Raw genomic sequence first — 27,682 nt, 5'->3', positions numbered from 1 at the left:
CAAGTGCTGGACCGACTTATAATATGAACAATTTGATATACGCATGCGCACTACACGAGAAGCCATTTTTTAACCCATTACACGCTGCAGAACGAAAATCAGCTGAAAAGGTGCGAAATTGCTAATTGAATCTTTAATTGTGAGATAATAGGAAACATTTCAAAATATCCATAGAAACTAGCCAAATTGAAATTCAACTTGCATTTAGCAAATATTTCCAGTAAAACTGTGTAAATGAGTGGACCATATCAAGTGAATCTTCGTTAGTTTATTTTTGCACTCTGCAGAAATTACAGGTCAGGTCAGTTTTTGGTATTATTTTGCATAAACTTGAGCTAACTTTTTCATATCTAGGGATTCTATGCCTTAAAATATATTTCTACATACACAGGAAATTAGTGCTGAAATCAAAGTCATGTTTGTCAAAAGGTAACGATGAACCTTGGCTTACGTGACTGGAGGTACATGTAAATGCAAATCAACGGGAGGGGTTTAATAAATGTATCAAATTTACAAAAAGAGGTTATTGCACAGCAGTTACAAAAATACTCTTTAGGTTTCCGTCTTTTATCAGTGCTCCAGATAGAAATTGAAAAGGGCAGGACGACATTGGATTAAAAGGCACTTTCTGAAAATTAAGGAGGGCATTTATTTGATAACAATTTTGTATTTGAGGGACTTTTTTCCAAATTTTGTAGTTATTTCACTTCTCATAGCCATGAAACATGTAAGATAATTTATTGACTAACGTTCAGCTGTTAGCCACAATATGATAAAACGTGCCAATACAATACAAAATACTAACGTGTGCCCTAACCGGATTTAGCTGTCCAGTATGGTTTTTACATGTCCAATACATTATATTGGACTAGTTAGTCAATGAAGGTATAAATGCACATTTTAATTTATCAATCATCATTCCATAACCCTTATCTTGATGATTATTTACCATTCATAAAAACTTTCTCTTACCTGTTTAGACAGCAATTTTTTTTTATTATTTCAATGTGCCCTATTTTACTACCACAGAATACCCATGTGATTTATTTTACACTGTCATATAAGTTTGAATAGCTGTCAATTTATGATGGTGAATGGCAAATTTAAAAGTTAAGGTCATCATAATTGGCAGCTATTCAAAATTAAAAGACAGTGTCCAAAAGATCACACAGGTGTTCTCTGTTAAGTAAGTAGGACACTTTGGTGTAATGTAGGATAGATTTCTTCCTTTAGAGCTATTTAAATTACTCACTAGTCTACCTGAAAGTGTATCGAAATTGGAACTGGTCTATTTCAACTAGCTGTAAGTTGCTAATATTGTTAGCGACTTCTTGCACTAGTAATTTCTGTATTTTACATTCGCATGTGATTTGCATAATTTCACATTACGACTCCACATTAAGCTGCAGATCGGTGACATGTTTACTGTCATAGCTTCATAGTTCTAGCTTCATACAAGATCAAAATTTACCTCTTAAATATCATTCACATGTGTTCTACGTGTTTTTTGCTTGTATGAGAACAGGAACTTAACATTGAAAGATGAAATGTTTGGTTAGCATTGAACATGACACAGTTTCCGATTATAGACACAGGCTCGTAACAATTGACTAAACAGGTCATATTCATTATCGGGGCCCCAATATCTATATATACATGTAGCCATTGCCATTTGTTTAATCAGGATCCTGGTAACCAGTTATTTTGATTGAAAACGTTGGGGTCATCACGGTTACTTCAAGTTACAAAAGAGTAATCATCAAGGGAACCAAGATTCTAGCGGAAGTCACCTTATTTTAGAGCAAGTCACATTCATGCCATTTTGGATGTTGTAAGTAAGCCAAAATCAGTGACATAGAATACTAGTATTTGATGATTAGCGACTTTGAAGACTTCAGTCTTTGATTTTAAAAAGAAGTCTACTAGTACAATATAAATGTATGGAAATATTCAGAATAACAAGATAAAAATTTTGCAACAAATTTTCTTTGATACTTGAAATTTTTTATCTCGTTATATTTAATATTTCAATACATTTATATTGTACTCATCGACATTTCTTTAAAAATCTAAGAAATTCATCGCATTTTAAAGAAGATATCAGCAATTATCATTTTCAGCTTGAGGAAGTTGAGCTTAGGCTCTTGATACCCAATATACCAATTCAAAATTCTATAAAAAAAACAAAACAAAATACAGCATTGCTGCAATGCAACTAATGTGGTATCAAGAGGAAATGAACAATATAGATTTCAACCTGAAAGACATTAGAAGTATTAGAAGTGTAGTACACTGTATATGTACTCTTTGGTACAGCCAATAAAATTCAGTTCTTTGAATGGCACATCAACCTGATCCTAATCTGACTTGTCAGTATCCAATTAGAATAGGAGAGGGTCAAAGTGTTAGAGAAAATAGGTGAACATGGTGTAATACACACTTTTTGATCCTTTACAAAGACAAGAAAAAAACATGTTTTTTTTATTTGCACCAATCACCAAAAAAAAAAGAACACCAATGGAACAAGAGCGTCTGCATTTTTTTGTAGTATAAAGTATCAACCCAGTCCAAAACCTATTAAACATTTGCCATGATATCCAATATAGATCCTATGCTATCAGTCAAATGACATTGAATTGTTTAAAAAGACCACATGTAACTACATAATGCATACTGATTAGGCTTTTTGCAATATACACAATTTCTGAATATGAATATGAAAATTAGCATTATTAAAAAAATAGTGTCATTCATTTAGTAAGTTTGAGCTTATCATATAAGTATGTAATTGAGTAGAATAAGAAGTTTCATTAACATGCAACAATCACTTTTATTTAACATTTATTTTTTGTTTAGTATACCCCCATGCCAATTGATGCAAGTATAGAAAAAGACCGTCCTGGTAAGGTTTTTGTTGGCGGGCTTGCCACTGAAATTACAGAAGAAGATTTAGAAAAAAAGTTCAGTGTTTATGGACGCCTTACTGAAGGTACAATATATACTTATAACTTAACAAGATCTATAATTGATGCAACATTAGATTTCTTTGCTGATCATTCAATCTGTCAAAAAAAAATTTCAGCCACTAGCCCCGATCTGCATTTTCAATTATTTCTAATATTTGTGTGCATCAATGTTATAGCTAGGATTTGAAAATAGAGGGATGCTGGGAAGAGGGCACTTTAACGCGTAGTATGTTTTTTTTCTCAACCAAATAGGAAATTGATCATCTTAGTTTTTTAACATTTATGTTTGCATTAATTCAGAAATATTGTCCCAATTTTTTTTCTTTTCTTATTGCACACCTGCCAAGTTTTGAAATAGGAGGTGGGACAGTGTGTGAATGGACTGTGTTGCATCACATTTTGCAAACTGAATAAGTTTTACAGCATTAATATGCATGACCCTTATTGTATTAAAAGACCTTTCTCAGTTGACCAAGTGGTTTGTGTAAACATATACATGTTAAATAATAAATAGAAGTGAATTACCGAAGCTCAAGGTCCCCCTCCTTTGAAAAGTTAGGTCATATATTCAATATTATCAGAATGGTGTGTGATCCAATATGAACACAGTTCTTGTAGAAAAGCAGCATTTTATCAAACTATACAGTTGATTGAGGGCAAGTGATTCTTGATATTTATGACATACTATGCAGTGAAATGTTGCATTAAATGTGACAAATATTCAATATTGCTCCAATTAAATTCCCAAATCTTATTTAGTTAAGAGGAATATTATTTCCTATAATTATTACAATCATAACTTTTGGAAAATGTTTGAAGAGAGAAAATTTTTAAAATATTGAAATTATAAGGGAGTCTACTGACATTTTGAATAAACATGTGCATCATGCAATTGTTTACAAATTGATTATTAATCAATGATTGCAGTGTGGGAAACCATTGTTTTTCCCAAGTTGCCATTCTGGCTAGTGGAATATTGATCTTGCTAGCTAAATAGAAATTCAACTAGCCAAATTCATTTGTTTTTAAATTTATCAAAAACTTTTCCATTTTTGTATATTCCCTTCCATTGAAGTTTTTCATGTACTTTACAGTAACGAAATAAGTACTCCATTTCTGAACTAATTTTTAAAATAAAATTATATTTCAACAGATTCATCATTATGAAACAATAAAATGTTTATCATTCGCTTCTTGTTCATTTTTATTTTTACAATAAACAGCTAATTTGCAAGGTAAAAACTTAAATTATTAAGATAATTTCGTTTGAATACTAAAACCAGATCGGGACTGTCGCATAGGTTTTGGCACATCCCATTTACTGGAAATTAAAAAGGCAGATCAAACAATGCTTTACAAGTCAATAAAATTGTGCATCTCATGCCAAAATTCACTTGACATATTCAAGCTAAACTTCTTAAAATGTAGGGAACATATTTTTAATGTATGATGTGAAGGGATGGCTGGTTAACTTTCCTTGGAACTTGCCAATCAAATGACTGTCGCCAAATTGATGAGTGTAAGCTAATGAGAACTCTCCAAATTACACATCTACTCGTATTTGGCGAGCTGCTGAGCGGTGGTTTCCCACACTGTGATTGGTTGTACATAAAATGGTGATGTATCCATTTTCTACTTGTCAATTATCATATGATAATCCTGATCACTGATAATTACCTGAGGTTTAATTACAACAGGATGTAGTAAATGAAGGTGACACTTCTTAATCGGCTTGGGTAATTTATTAACTCGAGTAATCTTAAAGGGATATTCAGATAATTGTAAATGAGTACTAAGGGGGTACTCAATAGGCGGCATTGCACCCCTCTATTTTGCCCTAGCTAGGACACTGTGCATGTATATTAAAATAAACTTCTTCCCAAGCTCTACTACCCATCATCAGTTTTAAAGTTTTGGCCATAGGACCTAATGGCACAGATTGATTCTTTGAATTCTTGAATTACTGTAAAGAGTTACTTTCATACAGTTTCAGAAGAACTATAAATAGTTTGTATTTAGTTTAAATTATAAAACATTGCAGTGGGAATTAAATGACAGAATCATGGTGTAGTGTAGTAAGGCATTCTCTTGGAGAAAAAAAAACACCAATCATATTTAATCTTAGTGTGCTAGTTGAACAGATTTCTATTCTTATATTAATTTTTAATTCACCAATTCGTGAAACAAGGAAAATCTGATTGATGGATTGATTGTCTTGTTTCAGATTGAGCCTTACTACTTACATGCATGAATTTAATCTAACCTCTTATCTGTAGAAGTAAGTACACAATCATTGTCTACCAAATCAGACTGGTTGATGTTGTGATTGGTGTTGTAAGTTACTAAAAATCTCAAGTTTTAACCCACAATTAATTTTGTCTGCTGTTGATATATAACTTGATGTATAAGTTTCGTAGTAGATATCAGACATGGTTTTTTCCCCCTTTTTAGTGGAATTCCACTATTTCAAATCTGTATTTTACCGTTATGATTCCGTTTTTTACTGTGTATTTACTTCCGATTTCGCCAATTTCCGCTTTGTTTGCAGACTTTGTGAAAATCATCTCTAAGATATGTGCAGAAACAAAAATAAGTCGGAGTCCGTTATACTTAGAAGTTCAATATTGACATTTTGGATAAAAGAAAACCTATACTTGTGCACATCAGTAGTGAGTTGTTCATTGACTATTTATGTATAAAGTACATAATTAGGTTTGTTATTGTTGAAGTACATTTTGTACTTTCAGAGTTGAATATTTACTCTGGCCAGTCGACATTAGAAGTTGAAAACCTGACATTTTCAAATGATTATTCATTTAAAAATTACATGAAATTCATATCTTTTAGTTATCAGAGTAATATTATTGTTAATTCTTTATTTTCTTTTGATTTGTAGTACTGTTGATAAAAGACCGTGAGACAAAGGAGTCCAGAGGTTACGGATTTGTAACATTTGAAAATCCACATGACAGTGAAAATGCTGTAAAAGAATTAGATAATCAGGTAGTTTTTTTTATGATTCAGTTTAATAGCATGAGAAAGAGCTTGTATCACCTCATTGTGGAAAAGGCAGATGTCTATCTGCTTGTTTTCTACTGACCAAAATTATTGAACTAGTTTCCTGCTTCTAGCTGTTATCTAGGAAACAAGTGTGTTACATTTCCCTTTGCCTGAATATAGCTGAAATATTGCTGCTCGGGTGTTAAACCCCAACAAACAAACAAACATGTTACATTTCTGTCACACTAAAATGAATAAGCACAAGATATTTAACACCCCTCTGTAGAAAAAGGGGTATATTGATTTACCCATGTCTATTGCTCAGTCAGGAAAACATTTTGAAGTTATTGTAGGGTGTTACTTCTAATGTAAGTATTAAATGTTTTTCTTATTGTTTTTTAGGAAGTGAACGGTAAACCAATACACGTTGAACAAGCAGTTCTATCTCGCAGTGAAAGAGCTAAAGTCAGAAGGCAAAGTCCAGATCGTAGACGCAATATGAGGAACGGTGATGACCGACGAGGTAGCATGGACAGGCGAGGTGGGCCAAGAGGGCTAAGTCGAGGAGGATTTGGTGACAGAAGAAGCAGTTTTGGTGATAAACGTGGTGGACTACGGAGGGGAGGTTTTGGTTCTAGTAGAAGAGGAGATAGACGAGGGTTTGGTGACAGACGTGGAGGAATGAGAGGTGGTGGAGGTGGAGGAGGTAGATTTGGTGGACGTGGGGGTTCAATGAGGTGAGATTTGTTAATATATGTTCTTTATTTTTTGTTGTTCATGTAATTAAAGTTTCAGTGAGTACTGTAGTCATTCATGAGTGACGAAACATTCCATCTGTACTTTAATACAATATTCAAGTCAATTGCCCAAAATTTGAATAGCACTGTCTTTCCATTTTGATAACTTAATATATAAATATAATATAAAGAATACAATATCATATAAAGAACATATGAATGATTGTATTGAAATATTGGCAAATGATATTTTTTCCAGAAGAGACAGATCCCCAATACGAAGAGATATGGACGGAGCACCAAGAAGAGGTAAACAATGGCTACTTCTAATCATTATACCATGTATATTAGAATTGACAAAAAAAGATTTCGGTATTCTACAAGGCATAGAGATTTTTCAGGAGAAAATGTTCTAAGATGTTGGTTTAATATAGTCCTTTTGGAAATCAGATTAATTGATTGGTCACTTAAAAAGTATTTGTTGAAATGCAATAATGTGTACATGATGAGGTGATGCAATGGTGTGATTTAGCATGTAGATCATAGAATACCTTAGATAATGAAAAGATACCTTCCTATCCATATCAAAACAAAAGTCTCTTTGGTTTAAAAAAATATTTTGAATAAAGAATTGCTCAAGTTTGAATGGTTTATGTTGTGTAGATGGAATATAAGCATTAATTATTGGAAAGCTAGAAGTTTCTATGTTAAATTTGAAGTTGTACATGTAACAGATAAACATTTGTTATGCCTGTATTATTTTTTAGGTGAAGGTGACAGGTTTGGAGGTCCAAGGTCCAGAGACTACAATCCCTCACCACCAAGAGATTCATACAGAGGTCCACCACCAGACAGGTAAACACAGCTGTTGATCAACCAGAATACCAATGCAACAAAAATTTTACTTTTAACAAAAACAGGCCCTATTTTGAGTAACTTCTCAAATTCAGATATCATGCAACTTTCAACACTTGATTTCCAGTATTGAATGTTGTAGTTTATTAGTAGAATTCTAAAATGCAGATAATTAGGGAGACTCGCAAGTTCTCATAGGATTTCAACAGACAGGTTGTACCTGGCGTGATTTTGTTTGTATTTACAGTCCTTTCCTTCAAAATTCTCAACAACTAGCACAAATAATGGAGGATTGTATAGAATTCAACTAGCCTAAATCATTTATTACTAGTCCTTGGCTTCAGGCTAGTGGCTAAAGGCGAGCACTGTGTTTAGACCCTTGAGAGACTACCTGCCTTTGGCTGTGATGGGTTTATATTAGAAGGAATGTTTATCAGATTTGTACAATCAGGCTGTATATTATTGACTCCTTTAGATTTATGAACATTTTGTTGTGAAAAATTCATGTATGAAAATTGTTATGAAATGAATATTATTTAAGGTTCTTGTCTCTGTAAAATGTAAACTCATTGTCAGGATATTTAGTTCATTTATGATTAAAAAATCGTTCTAATATAAAAAATTTGCCTATTTTATTAAAAAGAAAGGCCAAAGGAATCTGCAACTACCACATTCATTTCATTCATGTTGACATTTATAACTCTTTAATACATCCATATTCAACAGAAACAATTATTTCACCATTTGATTGTTACACTTCATTTATGTTATATGTTACAGATGTTTTTCCTGTAAGCCATTTCATTTTTATTTGTTTTTGTTTTATATGTACATTTTCAATGCTTTTGTGTTTTATAAATTTCATATAAACTGATGCACTATTTTAATATGTAATATGGCCTTCATGCATGGTTTGCTTTTCGTTTATGTTTGCAGTCGCATGCCTCCCAGTAGAAGTGCTCCCTCCCGGGATTATCCTAGTCGTGACTATCCTCAATCAACGGGTAGACCATATACCCCTCCACCTCCCTCAAGGGACTATGGGTCCAGAGACTATAATAGCTATGACAGAGGACCACCACCCTCCTCAAGGGATAGAGGCCCTCCACCCAGGTAAGGGATTACTGAACCCAAGTTGAGATGTGATTTCAGAGACATTATGCTCCACTCAATCCAGCCATTTATTTGTAACTGCAGGTCTTTTTTGTGAAGGTTTTCCCAGAACTTGGTTGCTCAGATCTTTTAAAACCCAAGTTCCTTATTTCTTAATCTTTTTGCATAAACTACCTCTATTTCGTATTATCACAGATATTATTTAGTTACAACAATGTTACAAGATTTCCTTAAACAAAACTCATTATTGATAAAAAAAAAATGCTTATTTTCTTCCTTACCAACTAGGTCTGAATAGGTTCCTTCTTATAGTCTTGAAGTATTTAGATTGTAAGAAATTAGAACACTGTTAATTGGCATGATCATAAACATGTAGCTGCCAAAAATGGATAAGTTTAATTTAGAATTTTATCAGCTATTCTGAAATTATTTCAAGATTTATTACTTATAATTATCTTGTATAATAATTTTCTGATTGTTGCTTTTGGTGTTGAAGCAAATTTTAGACTCAAAATTACGAAAAATTAGTCAAGCTTTTTTCTGTCTTATTCCATGCTCATATATAGATCTATGAAATATCTGTGAAGCTCTTACACATGTCCACTTATGATCTGCTTTGGTTTAGTTGCTAGACTGTACCACATAGCTACTTGTTCTGTAGTTATGTATTTGTCATTTTAGGTGGAACACAAGAGATAGGTAAGTCAAGGTTCCCTTCACCTTATTTGCCAATTTTTTATAGGGGAGAAGGGTTAGCTTGCTATTATGCACCTGTAAACATTTATATGATGGAGAAGGTATACAGTACTAAAAAGGAAAAAGAAAACAGTACTTTGTAGGATTTCATGTAATACCTAGCTATAATTATTGACAAATTCATAAATACTATTATCCAGTTTATAATACCCCTTCTTTGAAGGAAAGGGGGTATACTGTTTTTTACCCTTGTCCTACAACCTGTCAGCTAGAACAGTTTTCTCTGCTACCTATTGCTATGACTTGATAGGGAATGTTTATATGTATGCCATATAGTGGGCTTAGACTTTGGGCTTGGTCTTAAAAAAAATCCTGATTGTTTACTTGGTTATAGATGGGTGATAGGGTGTGTAATTGGCGATGGCTCATAGATAAGTCCCTTTCAATAGTTGTTAAGTGGTCGGAAAGGTTTGGTTTTATATGATTCTATTACTGGTTATAGACAGCTTTTACAAGAAGTCGTACAATGGACTGTTAGAAAATGATTTATGTATTTATTTCTTGAAGCAATAGATTACATACTATGATCATTAAATATTTTTTTCAAAATATTCCAGCAGAGACTATGGACCCCCAAGCAGAGACTTTAATAGTGCACCACAAAGAAATAGTTTTGGCTCTTCACGAGATTCTGGTGGGCCAATCATGAGGGAAGATTTCCAAAGCAGTAGGGATACATATAGTCGTGATCCTCCTGGGCGAGACTACCAACCCTCGAGGTATGTACCCTCTAGGGATGCAGGACCTCGTGATAATTATGGTAGCAGAAGTCCACCAAGGTATGTATGGTTTCTCAGATTTCATGCTTTTGAATCATCACATCACCATCATCAGCAGGTATATGGCTTGTTATCTAATTATTTACCTCAGGATATTTCATGGTAGATTATCTGTTACTTTATTAAACATTCTTTGTCTTCTATTTGGCTATATCCATACATTTGGTTATATCAAGATGAACTAAATATGACTGAAATCGAGATCAATCCATGTTAAAAACGGAATTTTCCTATAAGAGAGAAAAAATTTTAAAAAGACACAGGCTAATAATGCTAGTAAAATTGAAATTACATGAAATACTCTGAAAAAATATGTATACCTCAACCAAGAAATATCCTGAAACTTTCCTTACCCATGTATTTACACCTCATTTTCTATGCACATTATTTTATTGTATACATCTATCTAGTTTTTATTGGAAAAAGATGTATTTATATGTACATTTTAAATGCTTTTTAGCTCACCTGGCCAAAGGCCATGTGAGCTTTTGCCATCACTTGGCGTCCGTCGTCTGTCCATCCGTCGTCCGTCCGTAAACTTTTACATTTCAATCTTCTTCTCTGAAACCACAGGGCCAAATAAAGCCAAACTTGACACAAATGTTCACTGGTATGAGGGGATGAAAGTTTGTGATTTTGGTGCCGATCGGAAATTCAAGATGGCCGCCACCGAGGATCTTACTTTAACATTGGACCCTATGGGAGAAACATGTAAAAATCTTCTTCTCGGAAACCACTTGACCAAATTAAACAAAACTTGACACTATTAAATGTTCACTGATATGAGGGGATGAAAGTTTGTGATTTTGGTGGCGATCAGAAATTCAAGATGGCCGCCACCGAGGATCTTACTTTAACATTGGACCCTATGGGAAAAACATGTAAAAATCTTCTTCTCGGAAACCGCTTGACCAAATTAAACAAAACTTGACACAAATGTTCACTTTTATGAAGGGATGTAAGTTTGTGATTTTGGTGCCAATCGGAAATTCAAAATGGCCGCCACCGAGGATCTTACTTTAACATTGGACCCTATGAGAAAAACATGTAAAAATCTTTTTCTCGGAAACCGCTTGACCAAATGAAACAAAACTGGAAACAAATGATCGTTGGCATGAGGAGATGAAAGCTTGTTTTCCTTCTGAAGACTGTCATTTATTCAAATTTAGTGAAACCTAACACATATATAATATGTGTGTTTTTGTTCACTACAATCTTGTGGTTACTTTCATCAACCATTGAAGCACTAAATCGAAAGGAGAGGAAAAATCTGTTTGTGGAAAGAAACATGCTTCTTATGTGTTTTTTTTTGTTGTTTGTTTGAGCTCACCCGGCCGAAGGCCAAGTCAGCTTATGCCATCACTTGGCGTCCGTCGTCGTCAACTTTGTTGTCGTGGACAAATTTTAAAAAAAATCTTCTTCTCTGAAACTACTGGACTGACAGGTTTTAAACGTGGCATGATTGTTTCTTATGGTGTTCTGCACAAAATGACCGTTGGGATTTTTGATCCAAGAAAAACATGGCCACTGTTACTAAAAATAGAACATAGGGGTCAGTTTTTTGCAAATAACTCAAAAACCATTGCCTTTAGCAAATTTCTGGCATAGGGTAATATTGTTCAGCATCATGAGATGGAACTATGCCCAAATTTTCAAAACGATTGGTCAACTGTTGTAGGAATTACGGCTGCTGAAACAGTTTTTTTTTGCATTTTATGCACGTGCAACTTTGAAAATCTTCTTCTCAAAATCCATTGCACAGAATTCAATGGAAGTTGGCATATATTTGCCTTAGGGTATCCCACACAAATTGACATACGGGATTGTTGATTTATGAAAAAACATTTCTGCCATTACTAAAAATAGAACATAGGGGTTAGATGGCAGTTTTTTGCAAATAACTCAAAAACCGTTGCCTTTAGCAAATTCTGGCATGGGGTAAAATTGTTAAGCATCATGGGAAAGACCTATGCCGAAATTTTCAAAACCATTCATTGACTAATGTAGGAGTTACGACCCCTGAAACAGGTTTTTTGTTGTTTCTTTTTTTTTCACATGTACAACTTTGAAAATCTTCTTCTCCAAAACCATTTAAGATCATTGAATGAAAATAAGCATAATAGTTCTTAAGTGTATTGTGCTCAAAATGAATGTTGTGATTTTTAATCTGTGAATAGGTATGGCTGCCTATACTAAAAATGGAACTTAGGAGTCATAAGACAGGTTTTTGAAAAAAATTCAAAAATTGTTGCCTTTATCAAAATTCTGGTTCAGGTCATAAAAATGCTATGAATAATTATAGTTGATTTTAACTTAGCCTGTCTCATTCCTCAAGTTCAAATAAGCAAATGGTTTACCAGGTGAGCGATTCAGGCTCTTGTGAGCCTCTAGTTTTAAGAGTCCTTTGATTACATTCAGATGATTTACCAATATCAAACCATTAATGCACAACAAATGTCAATGATTACTGGATTGCTAAAGGTGGTTTTGGGCAATCTGTTTATTCATTCACTATATCTCCCAGTTTCACTCCCTTTTTTACTGTTTACTTGCACTCCTAAGTTTACTCCTGAAACTAGTATAGAATTTTTTCATTGACATCACAGTAAAGATTTGATACATTGTGATTTTTATGGTGCGTACTTACATGAACATTAAAGTAATTGAAAGAATTTTTCTTATTTTCATTGCTTTTATTCAAGCTTATAGTATGAATTTTATAAATGCTAAATCTAGATAATCGAATTCAATAATTAAATTGATACAATAGTTTTGCTGTGAAATGATTAGGAATTACTTTTCTATTACATTATTTGAAGTTTTTTCCTTAAGGTTTAAAATGGAGGAATGAATGCTCTTGTTTAGTTTTCCTCAAATTTACCCACTGTTTTAGGGACTTTGGCAGCAGTCGAGGACCACCATCAAGAAGTTATGATGACAGAGGCCCCCCTCCAAGGGACAGAGGACCACCACCCAGGGAATATGACTCATACAGAGGTATAACAATCTACATATAAATTCTCCTTCAGTCCTAAGGGGATTACAGGATATCTCCACTTGAGTAAAATCTAAAATTTAACTATCGAGAGAGGAGAAATTCTTTAATCACGAGAGAAATGAGACAGAATCTGCTTCTCCCATGAATAAAACCATAAAAAAATTAATTAAATAACACCCTAAATTCTCCCTACGTCAAATACTTCATCAAGGACAGTCACAGTCACAGTCATGGCAAAATTTGTCGGATTGTCGGACATGATCGGTACTCTTAGTCGCCGGTCTGGTAAAATTTGTGTGATTTACGGACCAGGTGTCTGGTATGTTTTTTTTTTTTATTAGACACGCCTCAACCAGAACTTCCAGTTGAAAGATGGCATCTGAATTTGAATTTATTTTTTACATGCGATAGCTATAGCCACAAACCCTGTGGTAGAAACACTAAGTATATCTGGTCTCCCTAATTGGCAACAAGAAGTGCAAAATTCTTGTTTTTTTTTTCTGTCCAGCAGATTTTTTTAGGTTGCCGGACCAAATGTCCGACAAATTGAAAAATGATTTCGCCAGATCTGAGTCATCAAGTCACTGTGTCATCAATATCACTACCATTGTGATTAGTTGATACACTACCTACTAATCTTTTAAAATATGAATGACATTCGTAAATCATTAAGTATTTAATCGATCAACAATATGAAAAACAACTGGAAACATGGTAAGCGTGGGAGTCTTCATACAACATTTTAATTTCCTGGCTTATGGCGGGAAATTACAAATTATATAATCAATCGGTCGTGCGGTGTGAGTGAAACCTATGAATGGGAGAAACTGTCATAAAAATTATTTCTTCATAAAATTATGGACTTATTTGTCTATTGCCTTTCACAGGCTATTTATACAAGAAGGAACATTGAGAACTAAGACAAATCTCTTTAACCATTTTCTATTGTATAAATAGCTCTCACGTGACCAAATTTTGTATCCAAAACTTTTAAAAATTGGATATAAGATAATTACTCATGCTGAAGCACAGATGATTTTCATACTTTTAAGGGGATTTCCCCCTTTTCAAATCCTTATTTTACAATAATTATTTTTTTATTTTACTATATATTTATTTCTGATTTTACCAATTTATGTTTTCCTATTATTCCTTGTAAAATTGTCTGCCAATGTCACCACTGAAGTTTTCTATTTTTGTTGTTTAACAGTTATATCTGAAAATGAAGAAAAAAAAGTACTTGGTTTTAAAATTTGTTGTATTAGAAAAACAGTCTCAAATCATTCATTTGAAATTTTTTTTCTTTGTAATTTTAGATGGTGGTAGATCAAATGGTCCTCCCCAAGGCAGGTTCAGTGGTCCAGGTAACTTAGATATAAAGATAGAAAAATTTCTAATTAAGAAATGGGTTTATCAGTTTAAACAAGTTCCATTAATGGTATGCCATGAAAATCTTCCATAGTTCAAAATTTCAGTCCCACCAGTCCTTAGAAAGACAACTGGGAAAAAAATAATGAAAAGTAGCACTGTGATGGGTTAACTATATATGAGCATTTCTTATTGTGAATATTGGCCACCTCGCAGATAAACTGTTAATAACTTTGATTAGCTATATTTCTGTTGACCCTTCATGAGCTGTAAATACTACCTGATTAAATGTATAGTAAGTAGATCGCAAATTGATCAAATGAAACAAATTACCATATTTTTCGGACTATAAGTCGATACTTTTTTTCAGCAAAGTGTCAGCCTCGACTCATTGTCCACTTCGAATTATTTAAGGATTATTCAAGAAAAAATGTTCATCTGCAATGCATTTCATTTTTGATTGCTTTCATTCATAATTTTGGGTAAACAATCATAGAAAGCTTTAACTCAAACAGTCAAACCGGTGATCGAATTGGAAGATTATTGTTATCCTTTATGAATGAATACGATGATGTTAACAAATACTGAAAACCGTTAAAATATTAAAGTCTAGAGGATATGTTAATAAAACTCTTTTTTTACTGGTAAGACTTAATCGAGTGTTCTGGAGTTATTGGTCCTTTAAATATGCAAATCAAATATGTACAATCAACTGGTGATCTAAGGCTTCAGAGCAATTGACACGTAATTCAATAAAAATAATTGAACTCACGGACAAAGTACACTTTTACAAAAATAAAAATTTTAATTTAATGCAGAAATACCATACAAGGTAACATCGCTGGAATAATATGCTGTGAAAAAAGAAAAAACGAACGCTCAACTTCTGCTGACACCAACAATATAAATGATGTCTGACCTTCGACTTGTCTATGTTTTTTTTTTTTACAATTTTGGTCAGAATTAGGCAATTCGACTTGTACTCCACATCCACTATTTAATAGTCTGAAAAAAATACGGTAAATGTGCAAAGTATGAAAAAAATTGTAACTTTAGTTATATGTTTACAGACAGTGGTAGATCAAATGGACCTCCACAAGGTAGAAGTGGTCCCCCTCCTTCCAGTAGAAATGGCCCTCCCCAAGGAAGATTTGGTGGTCCTGGTATGTAGAAACTGTTTGTGTAGTGCTGATCATCACTGTGTGGTTTCATCAAATCAAACTTGTCATACATGTCATGCTAAGAGTTTGTTAATTGCAATGGTGATTGGGTTTGTTTCGTTAAGTTGAATGGTGGCAACTTCACTAAATTTATAATCAAAATTGAGATCAATTTCTTTCTTTTTTTCCTTTTTTTTCAGAGTAAACATTAGTAGATTAGTTGCCCCCCAAACTCATTATGTGACTTCCAAAGTGTTGTTAGCTTCTAGACTCTTGTGCATATGTTTAAATTACAAATTGCACTTTTGACAAGGTACAGTTATTACTCAAATATTCTGAATATTTTGATTTGATGACACTACATTATTCTCCAACTCATAAAGTAGCTAAAATGGTCCTAATTATTGTACATGTATCATAATTCTACCAAGAAAGTCACTCCTTGAGAACACAATTTCTGTCTTTCATTGTTTTCCTTGATTAATTAGGAAACTTTTTATTAGATTAAATTATTAATTCTGACATAAATATTTTTTTTTTAAATTTTGGTCAGGGTTAGAAATTGAAAAGATGAAGGAAGTTAAAACTCTATTAAATTTTCAATGTGGTCTTAAATGATCTTCATTTGTAAGGAACAAAACCTTCTTATTTTTAAAAGAAATTGGACTTTCGTCATAACAAACATGTTTGCTCAAGGTTTGTCTTTTGTTTGATGAAATAGTTGTATTGTACAACCTGAGATACTGTTGAAATTCAAATGGCAAACCTACTTTTAGTTTGTCTTGATATAAGGTATAGAATCTGGAAAGTCATATTTTCATTTATTTTAAATTTATGAAACACGAGTTGTTGTTTAAATAATACAACTGTTTCCTTCATATCTGAATTGCTCTTATTATATACATATATATATAACCAAAATGTCTATGAGAAGCATCCAGAACACGAGATGGAGAATTAATATTGCATTAGTTGTATGAATCATAGGAGAAATAACCTAACAAAGAGAGTCAAGGAATTATGTCATATTTCACTGGGCCTATTTTAGCTTTGATCAACTGGACACTGCCGAATTGAATTGTATGTACTGACACACTTTTTCAACACAAAAGCTGATGAAAGGATTATCAATTCACAGTGACGACAAATACATGTGATACTGAAGTTCTAAGCTGCACAAGATTTATACCACAAGTTATTGAAGCAATGCTGAAGTAACCGTTAAGTCAATATATACTTCATCCATTTAGTGTATGGACACAAATGAAAGGAAAAATAGAGAGCTTGTGACTACCCATGCTGTTAGAGGAATCGGTATTGAATTTGTGACTAAAAGCAGGAAATTTTAGACACTGAAGACTCTTCACAGCAGACCTCACTTATATCGAGCATTCTTTCATCAGAATTAGGTTAAGAAAAGTAGACAGATAGCTGGAGTGCAGACTAGTCATTTTGAATTTAGATACTTTTGCTGTAAATTCCAGAACCTTATGCAGAAATAAAAGCTACTGTCCATTTTTTTTACTCAGTTATAGCATTTGATTATTTAAAAAAGCCTCAAAAACTATTATTTGTCTATCAAGATTTTGGTACATTCTTTTTTAAAACTTTATATAATGAACTGTCATTTTTGATTGCTAAAAATTCAGAGAATGAGTTTTTTTATTCAAGTTCTGAAAAACATTCCTGAAAAAAAATTACTGATACTGGATCCATGCAACAAAATATTATGGAATGCTTGATTATACATTTTTACTTTAAGTAACAGAAACTAGGTAGAGAATTAACACATCAACAAATGAATGCTTTATCGGAGGATTGATCTAGGAATCATTTAAATTTAGATGGTACTCTGTGCGTTAGTTTGCAGGCCACTTCTGAATATGTATGAAGAGGAATGCAATAAAGAAAGGTTCATCGTTTGTAAGTCTTGTTGAGCTCTAACTGCTATGAATTTGTCAGCTTTGCTACAGGTACAAGATGTACTGCCAACGTGGCTCAACATTACAAAAGACAATCTCAGGCAAGTCAGTATTCTTAACATCACAAATTATTACTATTCAATCTACAATTTTTAGGTTCATCAAGAGACTCTGCACGAGGTCCTCCACCAAGGGGCCCACCAAGCCCCCGTGGACCACCACCTCGTGAAGATCGAGGAAGAGATAGGGAAAGTTTCAGCATTGGAAGCAGAAGACCTGCATCATCAGACAGTAGAGGACCTCCTATAAAAAGACCAAGGCCTGGAGGCCCGCCAAGGGGAGGAGGACCCCCTTTCAGACGTTAGGTTATTGAACATTCAACCTTCACATACATTGTACAAAGTCAATCCGTTCATTTAAATGTCAGTCCAGCATATGTAAAATACTCCATATGGCAATCATCAAAACAAAGTAATATAGAATTCATACCGTTAACTTCAACCATTTTATCTTTTATGTACGTTTGCGTTACTTTATCTTATATAGATGTTGTCAAACCGCAATCATGTTAGTGAAATAAATAAACTGATGGGATGAAATTCTTTGTGACTTTTACGTCAGTTGTGCATTTTCCATTTAGTTAATAATTGCTGTATGAGACACTTGCAAGTGTGTTTCTATAACATTTACAGTTGTTTTGTTGTCCGTATGGCATTGGTGACCTTAGTTAACTAGTAGAAGTCTTGCAAATTATTGGAACCATATGACAATGTCTTTTTCTGCTTCTGAAAGTCCATGAGTGAGACCTACATTGTACTCAATTTAGCACATCTGAAGATTTTACAATGAATGTCAGTGAAATCTAAAAAGACACGAGTTTTTTTAAACAATACCGACTTATCAAAACTCTAATCATATGATGTAAAATGGTATTTCACACATTCTTCAAGAACTTCTTTTTATACTTCACTAGTGTCACATGTTTTATGCGGTAAAAAAACATATCTGTACACTGCACTAAGAGTGAGCATGTCCTTGTCTGCAAATTGACAATTGTGAGTTAAATTTCTTTTGGCATTACTGAATCAAAACATAGAACTTAGGTTTTCAATTTAATTTTGTCTAACCAATTCACAAAATCCGAACAAGCTATAAATAGTATTTGTTTTCTAAAATGATCTTTATATGAAACTTCAATTTAATTTTATCAAAAGTTGAAGTTGGTCGTATGATGACAGACTTCTGTTTGTCACTGTATTAAATTGACTGGAGATGCCTTGCAGTTCTGTGTATACTTCTGCCTTGAAACATAAATAGCCTTCAGTTAGATTTAAACTATTAATCAACGTCTTCAAACTGAGTAATGCAGTCACAAATTTTCTTCAAAAGGACCCTTATGACATTTACAGAGAATATGAAAGTATTGTCTACCTTATATTAAGCCTTCATTCATGAAGTCAAGTTCAACAAATTCTCTGGAGTTACAAGCATGTGTTGGAAGTCATTATGTATGTTACAGCAAAGATGTTTTCTTCTATAGGTTCTCAAAAATTTGTTGGATTACATTCTACAGATTGTGAATCTTTCTATAGTACCTATGTTAAAATCTAACACAAAGTTCAGGATTTAGGATTATTTCCATAAAATTCAGATTGTCAGCAAGTAGCATAACCAGGTCTACAAGAGGAATATTTGACAAATTTAAAAGGTTAAATTCTGTTCCTCCATACTTTAAACATAAGGACTGAATAGTACTGAATCTGCAGATTACTTACCAGCCAACTGTTAACAGGAAATGTACACTAATGCAGATGGGCAAACAATTTTTTTTCACTATTTTATGATGCTGGTTTCACATCTGAGTGTGCTAGGACTTGGCTTGCAGAAAGAGAGAGTGCCTCATGCTACTAAGAACTTCGATTATGGTTCTTTAGATTAATGAAAGCTGCTTAATGTCTTCGAAATGATCTGCCAAGAATTGGCATGGATCAAAGAACGCTGAAAACGTAACAAGCCTTTATCCAAAATATTAAATGTTTTCAGAGATCATTGTTAGGTAAGCCTTGAAAACAAAATTAATCAAATCCACAGAAAACTGAGCATTGACAGTTCTTCAAAATCAAACTTTAAGTAATATAACAACACTGAGACACATTAATGTCCAAAGAGCGCACAAAATCTGCAGGCATTTTAATGTTGATCGTTTAATGAAGAGTAATAACAGAATTGAAGAACTGATAAAATATAGACTGTTGTCAAAAGGAATTATCTAAGAATTTGTAGTAGGAGAATGCACTGAATATCCATGCAATGTTATGCACTTGGGGTTAAGATGTTTTATTGCTCATTTAAATTTTGAAAAAGAAACTGCTACCAAGTTTAGCTGTGAGAGCCAGTCTAAAGCATAGATGTACTGATAGTGAGCAGTATGGAAATGCGCCTGGTCTTGTCATTCATTAATACTGTGATAGGATCTTTACTAGATAACAAATTTGAAATTTCCTGTAGTTTCCATGTGATCTGTGCTTTAATAAGTTTTATAACTTCAAAACTTTTCCTGGCAGAACTGAAACATTAAAACTGGGAATTACACTGTTAAATGCAAAAATTTGGCCAATGCTAGAAAGGTTATTACGTTGGTGCTATTTCTGGGAATATTTAAGCATCTTATATATGCTACATATCAGCAGGTTGCAATACTAGCAGTTGGAAAGAGTTACTCTAAAACGGATGATGGATGTTTGGAAACTACATGAAAAAGTAGAAAAATGTTATGCAAATTACTTACTTACCTGACATACACATGGAAACTCATTCAACTGAAGCACATATTTATGAACTACCAATAAAATGATTCTTGAAACCTCATATCAAGTGAGGCAAGTCCATTGAATTAGAGATTAAATGGTAAACCATTCACAACAATATGAAGCAATCAAAAGCTATTAGTAGCATTTAAAACCATAGAATGAATTACATGAGGAGATGTATAAAAGACAACAGATGAATTGAGAAAAGCTTCTTGGAATAATACCCCATTTATGGTCATCAGCAAATTCAAAATTGGCAGGAGCATGGGTTGGCTGGTTCAGAATTTGTTATGGACTTGATCTACCACACCACTACAAAAATATAGAAGTATATGGACAATACTACTGGACTCAGCTCAGCATGGATTTAAATTGTGGTTTGAGGTCTGGGACCCTCAACTGTTGACCTTTGAAATTCCATTTATGTTGGTTAAGGACTTTCAACCATTAATTTGACCATTGATTTGAAACTTTAAAAAGACCAAACTTTTCCACTCTTGAAAGTGAATTTAAACCCCTGCTCAATTTGTATTGGAAAAAAAATCTGTACCATCATTAAACTGTACAACTCATAAATCTAGTGAGTATAGGATAGACCCTAGTATTAATTATATTGATCATCCATAAATGAATTGTCAGACTATCACTTTAACATATCAGTATTACTGGTTGGATAATTTTAAGAGTTCAAAATGAATGAAAGTCATTGGATAATTTAAAAATCAAAAACATTTTTAAAATTGGAAGTTCATTTCCTCCTGGTTTTTAAAAGCCAATATAGTGTTAAATGCTATAAGGAAGGATATAAATGGATTTCTTTTAAAAGTGTCTGTCTAAGTGGAATGGGAAGTAAACAAAATTATTTAAACATAAAAATTTAAGCTTGTAACTTAAATGAAAAGTTCAGTTCTGTGGGTTTTACATCTTAATTGTGTATAGAAAATAAATGGTTCATATGAAAATTGATAATCTGTTCTCATTTATTCAATACCTTCCAACTGATCTTAAAGGGATAGGTTGATAGGTTATAACTTGCAGCACCTTAAAACGTGTTACTTCACATATATATGAATGACATTTTGTCTTGGATCAACACCATACTATTTCAATGCCACTCTGTTGCTTCCGCTTTGTTTTTTTATCTACCAACTCCAAAGGTCTTCTATGAAGACACTTTACTTCTTTTGTGATCATGTTAGACTAAGCTTTGACTTCCGTAGGACAAACCTAACATAGACATCTAAAATGAATAAATACTAAATTATCCATTTGGAAGAGGATACACACTGTCAAGGCAAATTGGTTTCTGTGGCTAAAGTAGGAAAGAATTTTAGAAGAACTATAAAAACAATGATTGCTGTTTCAAAACTGGAACTTCATCTACATTCCTTTATTTTCTGATGAAATATTAGCTCATATTAGTCATTGGATAATTTAAAAATCAAAAACATTTTTAAAATTGGAAGTTCATTCCCTCCTTGTTTTTAAAAGCCAGTATAGTGTTAAATGCTATAAGGAAGGATATAAATGGATTTCTTTTAAAAGTGTCTAAGTGGAATGGGAAGTAAACAAAATTATTTAAACATAAAAAATTAAGCTTGTAACTTAAATGAAAAGTTCAGTTCTGTGGGTTTTACATCTTAATTGTGTATAGAAAATAAATGGTTCAATGAAAATTGATAATCTGTTCTCATTTATTCAATACCTTCCAACTGATCTTAAAGGGATAGGTTGATGTAAAAAGAAGTTGATTAGATGAACCTTCTGTACAGGCCTTGTTGATTAGATGAACCTTCTGTTCAGGCCTTGTTGATTAGATGAACCTTCTGTACAGGTCTTGTTGATTAGATGAACCTTCTGTACAGGTCTTGTTGATTAGATGAACCTTCTGTACAGGCCTTGTTGATTAAATGAACCTTCTGTACAGGTCTTGGTCAGTAGGGTCCGTAAGTACAAGGATAACCTGTGGAGAAACCGTAAGATCAATGGAACTGTCAGGAGCTTTAATAATGACTGCCATTTTCATAAACAATACTAGTGCTGTTCATCAGTCTGTCAGTATTGGTGAATGTTGAATGTGTAGGATCATGGTAAGTGGGAATTGAGTGGTCTTTTAGGTCTTTTTTGTAGTCTTTTATGTCTAAATTGATAATTTTGGGATGATTTTGAGTTGACATAACTTAAAAACACACTCAAAGGAGATGAACATCAAAAATGAAGTAACAGTCAGAATTTCTGCCAGTGATATATTTATAATCAATGAAATGCAGTGGCTTATGCACAATTCTTGTTAATTTAGAAAACCCAAACCCAAATATTTTGACAAATAATTCCTATTCTATTGTACATGTACAAAATGTATATCATTTCTGTAAGTATATATGGATGGAACAGAACACATGAAGACAATTTTTGTTGAAATCACTATTAAATTTTCAATTGTTACTTGATCAGAAGATCTCATATTTTAAATTCATGGAGTTGCCACAGGATCTGAAATATCAATTACATTTGAGGTTATTGAAGTTGCACAAGAAACATCAGAGTATTCTCATTTTTTCAACATGAATGCAATGTTACAACTTACTACAATAAATCAATAAATTGTAATAATAGGAAAGGTGAAATCTGCAAGATATATTTTATCTGGTAGATAATTTTCAGAAAGTATTCAACTTCTGTATGAGGATAAGTTTGGACATCATCAGAACCTTCATTTGTTTGATACATCAAGTTGTATACAACAGGAACAAGAAGTTTAACAAGGTGTATTGTATTATAATGTGGAATCCAGTTATCAGATTGAAGTGTTATATACAAGTCACAACTGGCAAATAACAATAGATGCTTACTTCTTTTTTCCACCAAAAGAAACAACTGCAGTGGATATAGCTGAACAACAAAAAGAGAGTAATGGAGCTACTTTCTATTAGATAAATCAAATGTAATGCCATAGATTCAACTGCAATCAAAATGAAACAACTACTATTCAAATTTACTGCAAATCAATAGCCTAAATCAGTCTAATCTAACTGGTCAAAAGCATACTAAACAGGAACTAATTAGATAAATATCATACTATAATCAAAGGAATGAGGCACTGAGTCAATTATGATAAATTGAATATTCCATTTACTGTGTATACTAAACATGATCACCCAGCTATAAATTTGCATAGATACAAGTTGATTAAATATGAGTTGGATCAATGAAATTCTTCAAATCAGTCCAAACAACCAGGCTTATCTCCAAAACTGACCGAAGGAAATTGAATAAAAAGATTGTGGAAATAAAGATGGATCTGATTTCGTATAATTTTTTCTTGTTGATGGGAGTTTCCTTTTAAGATTAAGACACAAGTTTTATTTGGTTATAACTTGCAGCACCTTAAAACGTGTTACTTCACATATATATGAATGACATTTTGTCTTGGATCATTACCATACTATTTCAATGCCACTCTGTTGCTTCCGCTTTGTTTTTTTATCTACCAACTCCAAAGGTCTTCTATGAAGACACTTTACTTCTTTTGTGATCATGTTAGACTAAGCTTTGACTTCCGTAGGACAAACCTAACATAGACATCTAAAATGAATAAATACTAAATTATCCATTTGGAAGAGGATACACACTGTCAAGGCAAATTGGTTTCTGTGGCTAAAGTAGGAAAGAATTTTAGAAGAACTATAAAAACAATGATTGCTGTTTCAAAACTGGAACTTCATCTACATTCCTTTATTTTCTGATGAAATATTAGCTATATGGAATAATTAATTTACATTTCTTTCACAATTATATTTGTACCTAAAGTTATGTCAGACATTGCCTTTATTTCTTTTGTTTGACACAATTGAATTCACATCATATAACAATTTTGATTATATCATGAAGTTCAAGGATTGAAACAGTTGTAGTCTGTTGATGTCATCAAAACCTACAATATTGGTACATTGTTAAAAATTGAGGTTATGTACATTTTACCTCATGATTACCACTGTGACTCGTACAGCAAGGTTTGCTCAGTTCATAAGGAATAGATCACTTTTTGGTACCCAATAATATCAGAATGCATGATTTTGACATGTGTGGTGTTATCTTTATTTTTTGTAAACATGCAATGTTAGCTCTTTTGGGAAACTCAACGGCTGTAACATTAGATACAACATATTTCATGAAGATGAACTGTCATCAAAATCACAACAGTTGAGCAAACTAGTTGAGGAGCATGGAACATGAATAAGGGAGATTTTTCTCAACCAACCAAGAATGAAGGTAACACATTTCTGTTTAAGATTTTCATAACCTTCTGGTCACAGGAATACCAGTGAGCTTTTTTGGTAATCTCGAGAAAACTAAGTCAGTACAAGCACATTTCCGTCATTCAGGAATTAAAGATAAAGCCTGGGGCTTTTATCTAAAGTATTCATACCGTACTCTGATTTGGAGCAACTTACAAATGCTGTTGCACAATACAAGTGGTTTTACACATTTTCAATTTTTGTGTGACAAGCCTACTGTTTTCAACTCTTGGGCTTTCTGACTCGATACTGCAACGATCAACAAATGAATGCTTTGAATGAAAATGCACAGCATAGTCAGACTGACGCTCTGTGAATTCAAGATGGGGATGAATGCATTGCTACCACTAAGTTAATTTTTTAGTACTGTGATAAAGAATTTTATATTTAAGAATTTTTTATTCTGTTTAAACATTTTTTTAATGATAATTTAAAAGAACTTAAGCTTCAGCGCTCAATTAATGATTTTGCTGTAAAACTCAATTGCTAATACAAGTATCATAAATCATGCATATCTTTACCATTAACATATATATTTTAAAGCATTTTCTGGATTATACTAGGTAACTAGAACCATGGAGATCTTGTCTTAAGTGATATTGGTATGTAATTTTAGGTTTAGTTGAAACATCTGTTAGGAAGAGCTGAATGAGCCAATCAAGTGCGATAAAAAACTGCCAGCTTCAGTTGATTATTTTGATGATAATGTAACCAAACACCCTAAAGGTATTTATTATCTATCATAGTTTTTAGTCATATGCATAATTCAGCTAATTTAAAAAATTAAACAAGCATCTTTACCGTTTTGGTTAAAAATGAGTATTTTAAATTAATATTAGAGTTAATTGTAACCTTTTTTATCCAAAAATACCAGCATGAAAGTAATTTTTAATCTGTATTTCTGGAGTTACGCCCCTTATAAAATTTGATAAATTTCTGAAACATCAACTAAAGGGAAGTGTACTACATTTCTTTCTAATTATTATATCAGGCCTTGACATGGTACCTGGTAGCTTTTTCTTTTATGTTTTTGGATTGGGCAGGCAATGATAGGAATTATATAGTGTAAACTGTCTCTTCCAGATATCTTCCCTTCATATCGGTTTTAATATAGTATTATTGCATAAGGTTTTCCATATTGGCTTAAGTATTGGTCCGAGGCTAGCCATATTGGACTGGGGCGTGTTAACTGAACAATAATTCAATCCTAAAGGAGTACAATTTAGATTGTTATCATTTTGTTATTGTTCGTGTCAGAAAGTAATGTTTTGCACATAATTAGCAATTAAATTTGAAATTTCATTAACATGAAGTGAAAGTGCCAGTGCTTAAGAAACCCTTCTAATAATTTGAAGTAAGCATTGAATTTTCAAGGTTTTAATCTTTTAATAATCAACTAATATAAATTTTAACCTTGATAACTGTATAAAGTCTTTGATGTAATATTTTAATGTTTTTAGATGATGAATATGGTAAAAAATTCCAGAAATGTATTTGTTTCTCAGGAGGTAAGATGCAATAAATACAGATGTATAAAAGTGCATTTTACTCATAACATTTTTTTAACAACATACAAAAATCAATTGTTTTAGAGTAATAAAGAATTTTGTATGGATTTAGCTAGCCAATTAAAAATCTGTTGCCATAAGAATATGATATAAAGATAATACACAGTGTATTTAGGAAAATGATTACTACTGCGAAATTCTTAAAACAGATGAGTTGTCTTATAAATGATTGTATTTATATTACAGGCAGGTTGGACAGATTAGATGGTACACATATTCCTAAACCCTGCATTGTATATCTTTCATCGCCTGAGAAAAGGAAACTACTTTCAACACTTAAATATGTGTAGGTCATCACTTTGTGAAAAATTACTCTGAACTTTTGGGGTTTGTAAACTTCAGTGGTTGGGAAAGATTTTTTTTCTGATGGGCCATTTTCTGCATTTATTACAAGTATTCAAGATTTTAATGGTCTATTTATAACATTCTAAGAAAAATCCTGTTACTTTTATGGGCTATTTCTAGCTCCAATGGGCATATGGCCCATGGCTCCTGCCTTTCAAAATCACTGAAACTTATAGGGAATATATTTACAGAATTTTTTTAGAATTAAATTGGTTTGTTAGTTACGGAAACAGTTACGTAACTTGTACTGTAAAAAATTAATAAACCAGTGTCAGTTTCTGTGAAAAAAAATCAGTGTAGAAAATACCTACAATGTTTAATAGTGTAATTTTACCACATTTGTATTAATACTGTTGAAACAAAGACCAGGGTAATCCATATTTTGGTCAAATAAATTACAACTGAATTGAAATACACTGCAGATTAATGATTCAAAGTTCATGTGGTATTAACTGTCTAAAAGCACAATTTTCTAACATTTTGTAGATTTTCCCCAATTTTTGCAAAGCTTCACTAATCAAAAAATGGTAATTTCTAGTAGACACTATTAATGAAAAAAAAATATATTCAGATTTCTTTGGTTTTTTTTTAAATGTAAGAATGCAGGTTTTACAAATATATTTACAAAGATTTATACAAAAACTTGCACTTTAATATGAGTGTAAACTAATGCAATTCAAAAGTGATTGTTTATTACAGAAACTGTTTAACAATTTTTATTCTGAAGAAGCAGGAAATATCAGTAATATGTCCAGTTTAATTAGACAGTTCACCTGATGCACTTGATTTATCTCCACAGGATTAGAATAATACATGAACTTATAAGAAATTTTGAAAAGATGGACCTGTTAAAAGAACTTTCAAAAAGATGAATGTGTTAAAAGAACTTTCAAGAAGATGAAAATTGTTCACAAAGTTCTCATAGTATTGATGTGTTTACTATTGATTTTGGATGGTGATCTAACAAGTGCAGCCTTTGTAAAGAAATAAAGATATGTTGACAGTTA

General features: G+C 32.6%; 1 protein-coding gene across 14 annotated transcripts; it reads left to right on the top strand.

Moving 5' to 3' along the window:
- The first annotated feature begins 46 nt into the window (after positions 1 to 46).
- Positions 47 to 27,682, top strand: LOC148624845 (uncharacterized). Of its 14 annotated transcripts, XR_015919788.1 has the most exons (16): positions 47 to 110; positions 2,857 to 2,989; positions 5,863 to 5,969; positions 6,369 to 6,703; positions 6,963 to 7,012; positions 7,471 to 7,558; positions 8,495 to 8,671; positions 9,353 to 9,370; positions 9,985 to 10,206; positions 13,100 to 13,203; positions 14,521 to 14,568; positions 15,643 to 15,735; positions 25,379 to 25,488; positions 26,223 to 26,270; positions 26,517 to 26,616; positions 27,475 to 27,682. XR_015919788.1 is itself a non-coding variant. In XM_088567825.1 (13 exons), exons 2-13 carry the CDS (start codon positions 2,866 to 2,868, stop codon positions 18,017 to 18,019), a joined length of 1,572 nt encoding a protein of 523 aa, XP_088423951.1. In that variant the 5' UTR covers positions 47 to 110; positions 2,857 to 2,865; the 3' UTR covers positions 18,020 to 18,253. The 14 variants fall into 14 exon arrangements, 12 of the variants coding, with proteins under 12 accessions (XP_088423951.1, XP_088423954.1, XP_088423947.1 ...); XR_015919789.1 differs by lacking the exon at positions 9,353 to 9,370; XM_088567825.1 differs by lacking the exons at positions 25,379 to 25,488; positions 26,223 to 26,270; positions 26,517 to 26,616; positions 27,475 to 27,682 and adding an exon at positions 17,811 to 18,253 and having other exon boundaries at positions 9,988 to 10,206.

Source organism: Perna viridis, chromosome 2 (genome assembly GCF_037379345.1).
Source record: "Perna viridis isolate PV_CMFRI_1.1 ecotype Kerala chromosome 2, ASM3737934v1, whole genome shotgun sequence".
In the NCBI taxonomy this organism is placed as follows: domain Eukaryota; kingdom Metazoa; phylum Mollusca; class Bivalvia; order Mytilida; family Mytilidae; genus Perna; species Perna viridis.
The sequence above is the reverse complement of the archived record's forward strand: the minus strand, read 5'-3'. Positions and strand labels throughout refer to the sequence as shown.